The sequence below is a fragment of the Lepisosteus oculatus genome, chromosome 4 (genome assembly GCF_040954835.1).
Source record: "Lepisosteus oculatus isolate fLepOcu1 chromosome 4, fLepOcu1.hap2, whole genome shotgun sequence".
NCBI lineage: Eukaryota > Metazoa > Chordata > Actinopteri > Semionotiformes > Lepisosteidae > Lepisosteus > Lepisosteus oculatus.
The window spans coordinates 13536967-13547985 of NC_090699.1; the positions used below are offsets into that span (position 1 = coordinate 13536967).

The 11019-nt window shown below is 52.0% G+C and overlaps 1 protein-coding gene across 1 annotated transcript; it reads right to left on the minus strand.

Moving 5' to 3' along the window:
• Positions 1-1886: 1886 nt before the first annotated feature.
• Positions 1887-10807, minus strand: nrl (neural retina leucine zipper). Its single transcript, XM_069188808.1, has 4 exons — positions 10337-10807; positions 7683-7976; positions 4477-4692; positions 1887-3070 (listed from the first exon to the last, which is right to left on the minus strand). The coding sequence occupies exons 1-4, from the start codon at positions 10805-10807 to the stop codon at positions 2927-2929; spliced, it is 1125 nt and encodes a 374-aa protein (XP_069044909.1). The 3' UTR covers positions 1887-2926.
• Positions 10808-11019: the final 212 nt, after the last annotated feature.

Below are 11019 nucleotides of genomic sequence, written 5' to 3' on the forward strand. Positions count from 1 at the left end.
TGTGACATTAATTTTGTGACAATTTCAGAGTACCATGATACAGGCTCTGTCCTGATGTCACAGTCATGTCACAACAACATCAGAATATCATGATACTGGCAATGACAGTAATATCACAACAACATCAGAATGTCATGATGCCAGCTCTGTTGTGATATCACAGTCATGTCACAACAACATCAGAATATCATGATACCAGCTCTCTCCTGTGACATGTGACTCCATGTGACAGTAATATCACAACAGTATCAGAATATCACGATACCAGCTCTGTCCTGATGTGACAGTAAAATTACATCAGAATATCATGACACCAGCTCTCCCCTGATGTCACAGTCATGACACAACAACATCAGAATATCATGATACCAGCTCTCCCCTGATGTCACAGTCATGACACAACAACATCAGAATATCATGATACCAGCTCTCCCCTGATGTCACAGTCATGTCACAACAACATCAGAATATCATGACACCAGCTCTCCCCTGATGTCACAGTCATATCACAACAACATCAGAATATCATGATACCAGCTCTCCCCTGATGTCACAGTCATATCACAACAACATCAGAATATCATGATACCAGCTCTCCCCTGATGTCAGTCATATCACAACAACATCAGAATATCATGATACCAGCTCTCCCCTGATGTCACAGTCATGTCACAACAACATCAGAATATCATGACACCAGCTCTCCCCTGATGTCACAGTCATATCACAACAACATCAGAATATCATGATACCAGCTCTCCCCTGATGTCACAGTCATATCACAACATCAGAATATCATGACACCAGCTCTGTCCTGATGTCACAGTCATATCACAACAACATCAGAATATGATGACACCAGCTCTCCCCTGATGTCAGTCATATCACAACAACATCAGAATATCATGATACCAGCTCTCCCCTGATGTCACAGTCATGTCACAACAACATCAGAATATCATGATACCAGCTCTCCCCTGATGTCACAGTCATATCACAACAACATCAGAATATCATGATACCAGCTCTCCCCTGATGTCACAGTCATGTCACAACAACATCAGAATATCATGATACCAGCTCTGTCCTGATGTCACAGTCATGTTACAACATCAGAATATCATGATACCAGCTCTCCCCTGATGTCACAGTCATATCACAACAACATCAGAATATCATGATACCAGCTCTCCCCTGATGTCATAGTCATGACACAACAACATCAGAATATCATGACACCAGCTCTCCCCTGATGTCACAGTCATGTCACAACAACATCAGAATATCATGATACCAGCTCTCCCCTGATGTCACAGTCATATCACAACATCAGAATATCATGATACCAGCTCTCTCCTGATGTCACAGTCATATCACAACAACAGAATATCATGACACCAGCTCTCCCCTGATGTCAGTCATATCACAACAACATCAGAATATCATGATACCAGCTCTCCCCTGATGTCACAGTCATGTCACAACAACATCAGAATATCATGATACCAGCTCTCCCCTGATGTCACAGTCATGTCACAACAACATCAGAATATCATGATACCAGCTCTGTCCTGATGTCACAGTCATGTTACAACATCAGAATATCATGATACCAGCTCTCCCCTGATGTCACAGTCATATCACAACAACATCAGAATATCATGATACCAGCTCTCCCCTGATGTCATAGTCATGACACAACAACATCAGAATATCATGATACCAGCTCTGTCCTGATGTCACAGTCATATCACAACAACATCAGAATATCATGATACCAGCTCTCCCCTGATGTCACAGTCATGTCACAACAACATCAGAATATCATGATACCAGCTCTCCCCTGATGTCACAGTCATATCACAACAACATCAGAATATCATGATACCAGCTCTCCCCTGATGTCACAGTCATATCACAACAACATCAGAATATCATGATACCAGCTCTCCCCTGATGTCACAGTCATATCACAACATCAGAATATCATGATACCAGCTCTGTCCTGATGTCAGTCATATCACAACAACATCAGAATATCATGATACCAGCTCTCCCCTGATGTCACAGTCATATCACAACAACATCAGAATATCATGATACCAGCTCTCCCCTGATGTCACAGTCATATCACAACAACATCAGAATATCATGATACCAGCTCTCCCCTGATGTTACAGTCATGACACAACAACATCAGAATATCATGACACCAGCTCTGTCCTGATGTGACAGTAATATCTATAATACCGTGGTAGAGAATTCGTCCTGATGTAACTGCAATGTCAAGACAATGTCAGAATATGGTGACACCAGCTGTGTCTAGTTTTCTCAGTCATGTGACGACGACATCAGGATACGGCGATACAGGCTGTGTCCCGATACCGCAGTGATATCCTGACCACAGGAATGCGGCCTGCAGGTTTCTCCGTCACGTCCCGGCAGGGACTGCATCCGGATCTCAGACCCGCTGGGTCAGCCGCGATCCGGACCGCGCCGGCGACGCGGGAGTCCGATCACAGCGGCGCGGGTCCAGACCCCGGCTCCGCCGACCGCACCAGAGCCCGAGCTCTGCCCGGGTCCGACCGGACCGGACGGCGGAGCTCCGCGGAGGAGTCACGCCGGCGGGGTTCGGCCTGGGGGGACGTCGGACCGGGACCAGCGGAGGGCGGGGGGGAGATCCCGGGTGGTCCCTGTGTCCCGGCGCTGGGGAGGGAGCGCGGAGCTGACACGGACCCGCCAGCTCCTGCCCTGATGTCCCGGGGCGTCAGCGATGTGGGGGCGCGGGGTGGGCTCTGGCCCCAACCTCCCTCCCGCTAAGGAACGGTGCCGCGGCTGACCGGACGTCCCGCTTCCGAGAAACCTCCCCACACATCCTGCAGCGCTGAGCTCTCCCGAGTCTCCGAGGGCTCGCTCTCCTTCCCTGTCATAGGAAGAAATCCTGAGGGGAGGGGCTGCGGCTGCGATGGGCGACGGGGGTCTCGTTCACGGAGATGAGCTTCTCGTAGCGAGATTTATAAGTGTCTCTCTCCCTCAGGACCCGGGCCAGCTCAGACTGCAACTGCTCCAGCTGAGACACAGAGAGAGAGGGGCTCATACACACACACTGACTGACTGGACACTCCAGTACATTAACACTGCACTGAGAGAGAGGGGTTCATACAGACACACTGACTGGACACTCCAGTACATTAACACTGCACTGAGAGAGAGGGGTTCATACAGACACACTGACTGACTGGACACTCCAGTACATTAACACTGCACTGAGAGAGAGGGGTTCATACAGACACACTGACTGGACACTCCAGTACATTAACACTGCGCTGAGAGAGAGGGGTTCATACAGACACACTGACTGACTGGACACTCCAGTACATTAACACTGCACTGAGAGAGAGGGGTTCATACAGACACACTGACTGACTGGACACTCCAGTACATTAACACTGCACTGAGAGAGAGGGGTTCATACAGACACACTGACTGACTGGACACTCCAGTACATTAACACTGCACTGAGAGAGAGGGGTTCATACAGACACACTGACTGACTGGACACTCCAGTACATTAACACTGCACTGAGAGAGAGGGGTTCATACAGACACACTGACTGACTGGACACTCCAGTACATTAACACTGCACTGAGAGAGAGGGGTTCATACAGACACACTGACTGACTGGACACTCCAGTACATTAACACTGCACTGAGAGAGAGGGGTTCATACAGACACACTGACTGACTGGACACTCCAGTACATTAACACTGCACTGAGAGAGAGGGGTTCATACAGACACACTGACTGACTGGACACTCCAGTACATTAACACTGCACTGAGAGAGAGGGGTTCATACAGACACACTGACTGGACACTCCAGTACATTAACACTGCACTGAGAGAGAGGGGTTCATACAGACACCCTGACTGACTGGACACTCCAGTACATTAACACTGCACTGAGAGAGAGGGGTTCATACAGACACACTGACTGACTGGACACTCCAGTACATTAACACTGCACTGAGAGAGAGGGGTTCATACAGACACACTGACTGACTGGACACTCCAGTACATTAACACTGCACTGAGAGAGAGGGGTTCATACAGACACACTGACTGACTGGACACTCCAGTACATTAACACTGCACTGAGAGAGAGGGGTTCATACAGACACACTGACTGACTGGACACTCCAGTACATTAACACTGCACTGAGAGAGAGGGGTTCATACAGACACACTGACTGACTGGACACTCCAGTACATTAACACTGGACTGAGAGAGAGGGGTTCATACAGACACACTGACTGACTGGACACTCCAGTACATTAACACTGCACTGAGAGAGAGGGGTTCATACAGACACACTGACTGACTGGACACTGAGGGGACATGGATCACAGGGCTGTGCTGGGAGAGGCTGTACTGTGGACATACAGGTGTTGTCCTGTTGTCCACCTGCTGTGTACCTGCTGTGTGAGCAGTGTCTTCTCGGACTCCAGGACGTGTTTCTGCTGGACGCGTTTGAATCGGCAGGACTGGGCATAGCCTCGGTTCTTCAGAGTTCGGCGCTTCTGCTTCAAACGGACAATCTCCTCCTTACTGAAGCCTCGCAAGTATCGGTTCAGCTCTCGCACTGACATACTGACCAGCTGGTCATCAGAGAACCTCTCCTCCAGTCCACACTGAGAAAGAGAGAGGGGTTAATACAGACACACTGACTGGACACTCCAGTACATTAACACTGCACTGAGAGAGAGGGGTTCATACAGACACACTGACTGGACACTCCAGTACATTAACACTGCACTGAGAGAGAGGGGTTCATACAGACACACTGACTGACTGGACACTCCAGTACATTGACACTGCACTGAGAGAGAGGGGTTCATACAGACACACTGACTGACTGGACACTCCAGTACATTAACACTGCACTGAGAGAGAGGGGTTCATACAGACACACTGACTGACTGGACACTCCAGTACATTAACACTGCACTGAGAGAGAGGGGTTCATACAGACACACTGACTGACTGGACACTCCAGTACATTAACACTGCACTGAGAGAGAGGGGTTCATACAGACACACTGACTGGACACTCCAGTACATTAACACTGCACTGAGAGAGAGGGGTTCATACAGACACACTGACTGACTGGACACTCCAGTACATTAACACTGCACTGAGAGAGAGGGGTTCATACAGACACACTGACTGGACACTCCAGTACATTAACACTGCACTGAGAGAGAGGGGTTCATACAGACACACTGACTGGACACTCCAGTACATTAACACTGCACTGAGAGAGAGGGGTTCATACAGACACACTGACTGGACACTCCAGTACATTAACACTGCACTGAGAGAGAGGGGTTCATACAGACACACTGACTGGACACTCCAGTACATTAACACTGCACTGAGAGAGAGGGGTTCATACAGACACACTGACTGGACACTCCAGTACATTAACACTGCACTGAGAGAGAGGGGTTCATACAGACACACTGACTGGACACTCCAGTACATTAACACTGCACTGAGAGACAGTCTAAGCTCTGCTCAGAGAAGTCAACATGTGTAGCAGCATGAACCCTGAATCAGTGTCTCAGGGGAGACATGTGGCCTCTCTCAGCTGTACAGTTTTCCCAGTGACAGCGGATCTCGATGGGGTACCCCCTTCGGAGACGCCTGTATTGTGGCGAGCTACAGGACCTATCTAGGGAGCCTGGGGTTCCCCCTGCAGGAGAGAGGTGTGTGGGGCTCCGTCAACAGTCTGGGGTGTCAGGGCTCTGTGCCACAGACACGCACCCCAGCCTGCCTCCTGACCGCCTCGTTCACGAGCCCCAAACGAGCACGGAGGCAGAGGGGCGTCAGAAGTTGCCACGGTAATCTGATTGAGTGGGGATGACAGTGAGCAGTCTTACACCCCTGCAATAATAGCAATTATAATCTCCTCGGGCCTCACGCGCGGCTGCGCACACGCGCCGGAGCGCGGACGGACACGTGTGCCCTCACGCGCGGTGTCACTCACACGCGTGCGCCGCTCATCTCCGCTACATGACCCAGCTGCACGGCGGGGGCAGTTTCTCTGCCTCTGTGTCTTGCGTCTGGTGAGGGTGATGAAGATGGAGAATACCTTCATCTCTCATTCCTTTACCCATCAGCTTCGTCTCCCTACCCTCCTCTCTCTCTCTATCGCCACACTCTCCTCCACGTGCCAGATTTCATTCACTCACTCCTACCTGTGTCTCTCTCCCCCTGTCTGTCTCTCTCCCTGTCTGTCTCCTTCACTCTCCCCTTGTCTGTCTCTCTCTGTCTGTCTCTCCCCCCAGGCTCTCTCTCTCCTCCTGTCTGTCTCTCTCCGTATGTCTCTCTGCCTCTCCCCCCAGTCTGTCTCTCCTCCTGTCTGTCTCTCCCCCTGTCTGTCTCTCCCCCCAGTCTGTCTCCTTCACTCTCGCCCTGTCTCTCTCCACCTGTCTGTCTCTCCCCCTGTCTGTCTCCTTCACTCTCCCCCTGTCTGTCTCTCACCCTGTCTCTCTCCACCTGTCTGTCTCCTTCACTCTCGCCCTGTCTCTCTCCACCTGTCTGTCTCTCCCCCTGTCTGTCTCCTTCACTCTCCCCCTGTCTGTCTCTCACCCTGTCTCTCTCCACCTGTCTGTCTCCTTCACTTTCGCCCTGTCTCTCTCCACCTGTCTGTCTCTCCCCCTGTCTGTCTCCTTCACTCTCCCCCTGTCTGTCTCTCCCCCTGTCTGTCTCCTTCACTCTCACCCTGTCTGTCTCTCCCCCTGTCTGTCTCCTTCACTCTCACCCTGTCTCTCTCCACCTGTCTGTCTCCTTCACTCTCACCCTGTCTCTCTCCACCTGTCTGTCTCCTTCACTCTCGCCCTGTCTCTCTCCACCTGTCTGTCTCTCCCCCTGTCTGTCTCCTTCACTCTCCCCCCAGTCTGTCTCTCCCCCTGTCTGTCTCCTTCACTCTCACCCTGTCTCTCTCCACCTGTCTGTCTCCTTCACTCTCACCCTGTCTGTCTCTCCCCCCAGTCTGTCTCTCCCCCCAGTCTGTCTCCTTCACTCTCACCCTGTCTGTCTCTCCCCCCAGTCTGTCTCTCCCCCTGTCTGTCTCCTTCACTCTCGCCCTGTCTCTCTCCACCTGTCTGTCTCCATCACTCTCACCCTGTCTGTCTCTCCCCCCAGTCTGTCTCTCCCCCCAGTCTGTCTCCTTCACTCTCGCCCTGTCTCTCTCCACCTGTCTGTCTCTCCCCCTGTCTGTCTCCTTCACTCTCCCCCTGTCTCTCTCCACCTGTCTGTCTCCTTCACTCTCCCCCTGTCTGTCTCTCTCCCCGTCTGTCTCCTTCACTCTCACCCTGTCTCTCTCCACCTGTCTGTCTCTCCCCCTGTCTGTCTCTCTCCCCGTCCGTCTCCTTCACTCTCCCCCTGTCTGTCTCTCCCCCTGTCTGTCTCCTTCACTCTCGCCCTGTCTGTCTCCACCTGTCTGTCTCTCCCCCTGTCTGTCTCCTTCACTCTCGCCCTGTCTCTCTCCCCCTGTCTGTCTCTCCCCTGGTGGTTCACCTCTCTGTGTGTGTGTGTCTCCCTCTCTCCCTCTCCTGTGTTACCTCTGCCTTCAGCTCTCTCTCCCTCAGTCTCGCTCCGTCTCACATCCTGTACCTGGTTCAGCTGATGATGACGATGGTGATGATGGTGAAGGCTGTTTTGTTGATGATGATGGTGGTGATGATGAAGGTGCAGATGACCTTGAGGGCTGGGAGGTTCTGTTGCCCCTAGCGAAAGGATGCTGTTACCATGGTGATGCTGGGGGGAGGACAGGACGAAGGACCCCGATGCAGGGGGAGAGGTGAGGAAGAGGACAGGTCTTCCCAGAGCAATTTCTCCTCCACCATTACTGCCACTGGTCCCAGAATCCGGACTCGTGTTCCCAGAATTCTGGCTGAGGAGCGAGAACTATGAAAAGAGAAAAAGAGGGGTTAATACAGACACACTGACTGGACACTCCAGTACATTAACACTGCACTGAGAGAGAGGGGTTCATACAGACACACTGACTGACTGGACACTCCAGTACATTAACACTGCACTGAGAGAGAGGGGTTCATACAGACACACTGACTGACTGGACACTCCAGTACATTAACACTGCACTGAGAGAGAGGGGTTCATACAGACACACTGACTGACTGGACACTCCAGTACATTAACACTGCACTGAGAGAGAGGGGTTCATACAGACACACTGACTGACTGGACACTCCAGTACATTAACACTGCACTGAGAGAGAGGGGTTCATACAGACACACTGACTGACTGGACACTCCAGTACATTAACACTGCTCTGAGAGAGAGGGGTTCATACAGACACACTGACTGACTGGACACTCCAGTACATTAACACTGCACTGAGAGAGAGGGGTTCATACAGACACACTGACTGACTGGACACTCCAGTACATTAACACTGCACTGAGAGAGAGGGGTTCATACAGACACACTGACTGACTGGACACTCCAGTACATTAACACTGCACTGAGAGAGAGGGGTTCATACAGACACACTGACTGACTGGACACTCCAGTACATTAACACTGCACTGAGAGAGAGGGGTTCATACAGACGCACTGACTGGACACTCCAGTACATTAACACTGCACTGAGAGAGAGGGGTTCATACAGACACACTGACTGACTGGACACTGTAGTACATTAACACTGCACTGAGAGAGAGGGGTTCATACAGACACACTGACTGACTGGACACTGTAGTACATTAACACTGCACTGAGAGAGAGGGGTTCATACAGACACACTGACTGACTGGACACTCCAGTACATTAACACTGCACTGAGAGAGAGGGGTTCATACAGACACACTGACTGGACACTCCAGTACATTAACACTGCACTGAGAGAGAGGGGTTCATACAGACACACTGACTGGACACTCCAGTACATTAACACTGCACTGAGAGAGAGGGGTTCATACAGACACACTGACTGACTGGACACTCCAGTACATTAACACTGCCCTGAGAGAGAGGGGTTCATACAGACACACTGACTGACTGGACACTCCAGTACATTAACACTGCACTGAGAGAGAGGGGTTCATACAGACACACTGACTGGACACTCCAGTACATTAACACTGCACTGAGAGAGAGGGGTTCATACAGACACACTGACTGGACACTCCAGTACATTAACACTGCACTGAGAGAGAGGGGTTCATACAGACACACTGACTGACTGGACACTCCAGTACATTAACACTGCACTGAGAGAGAGGGGTTCATACAGACACACTGACTGGACACTCCAGTACATTAACACTGCACTGAGAGAGAGGGGTTCATACAGACACACTGACTGACTGGACACTCCAGTACATTAACACTGCACTGAGAGAGAGGGGTTCATACAGACACACTGACTGACTGGACACTCCAGTACATTAACACTGCACTGAGAGAGAGGGGTTCATACAGACACACTGACTGGACACTCCAGTACATTAACACTGCACTGAGAGAGAGGGGTTCATACAGACACACTGACTGACTGGACACTCCAGTACATTAACACTGCTCTGAGAGAGAGGGGTTCATACAGACACACTGACTGACTGGACACTCCAGTACATTAACACTGCACTGAGAGAGAGGGGTTCATACAGACACACTGACTGACTGGACACTCCAGTACATTAACACTGCACTGAGAGAGAGGGGTTCATACAGACACACTGACTGACTGGACACTCCAGTACATTAACACTGCACTGAGAGAGAGGGGTTCATACAGACACACTGACTGGACACTCCAGTACATTAACACTGCACTGAGAGAGAGGGGTTCATACAGACACACTGACTGACTGGACACTCCAGTACATTAACACTGCACTGAGAGAGAGGGGTTCATACAGACGCACTGACTGGACACTCCAGTACATTAACACTGCACTGAGAGAGAGGGGTTCATACAGACACACTGACTGACTGGACACTGTAGTACATTAACACTGCACTGAGAGAGAGGGGTTCATACAGACACACTGACTGACTGGACACTGTAGTACATTAACACTGCACTGAGAGAGAGGGGTTCATACAGACACACTGACTGACTGGACACTCCAGTACATTAACACTGCACTGAGAGAGAGGGGTTCATACAGACACACTGACTGACTGGACACTCCAGTACATTAACACTGCACTGAGAGAGAGGGGTTCATACAGACACACTGACTGACTGGACACTCCAGTACATTAACACTGCACTGAGAGAGAGTCAGTGACACACCTGGGAAGTGACCGCTGTGTTGAGGATGGCCTCCACTGTGTCCTCGCACCCGAAGCAGCTTGCCGCCGTGCCCCTGTCGCGGTCGCCGATGCCGATGGCGCCCAGCACGGCCGCCGCAGCCCCGCCCCCCTCGCCGGCCAGCTGCTGCTGCAGCGCGGCGATCCAGAGCAGGTCCTCCAGCGAGGCGCCAGCAGGGGGCGCTGCGGCGCCGAACCCGCCGGGCAGGGAGGAGGAGGAGGAGGAGGAGGAGGAGCAGGGCGTGGGCGCGAAGGACAGGCACTGGCCCGCCTCGCTGGGCGTCGGGGAGGGGGGCAGGGAGCTGCAGGGGCTGGCCGGGGGGCCGCGCTCGGGGGGCGCAGGGGCGCAGGGCTCGGGCTTCACCTCGAACTTGAGCAGGTCGAAGTCGTTGAGGTACTCCAGCGCCAGTGGGCTGGGGGGCAGCTCGGCCTCCGGCAGGGGCAGAGCAGACATGGCCACGGCCTGGGTCTGTCTCTCCGTCTGTCTCTCTCTCCGTGTGCCTGTCTGTCTCTCTGGCTCTCCGTGTGTCTGGGGCTCTGACAGACAGAGACAGTCTGTGTCTCTGTGTGCCTGTCTGTCTGTCTCTCCGTGTGTCTGGGGCTCTGACAGACAGAGACAGTCTGTGTCTCTCTGTGTGCCTGTCTGTCTGTCTCTCTGTGTGTCTG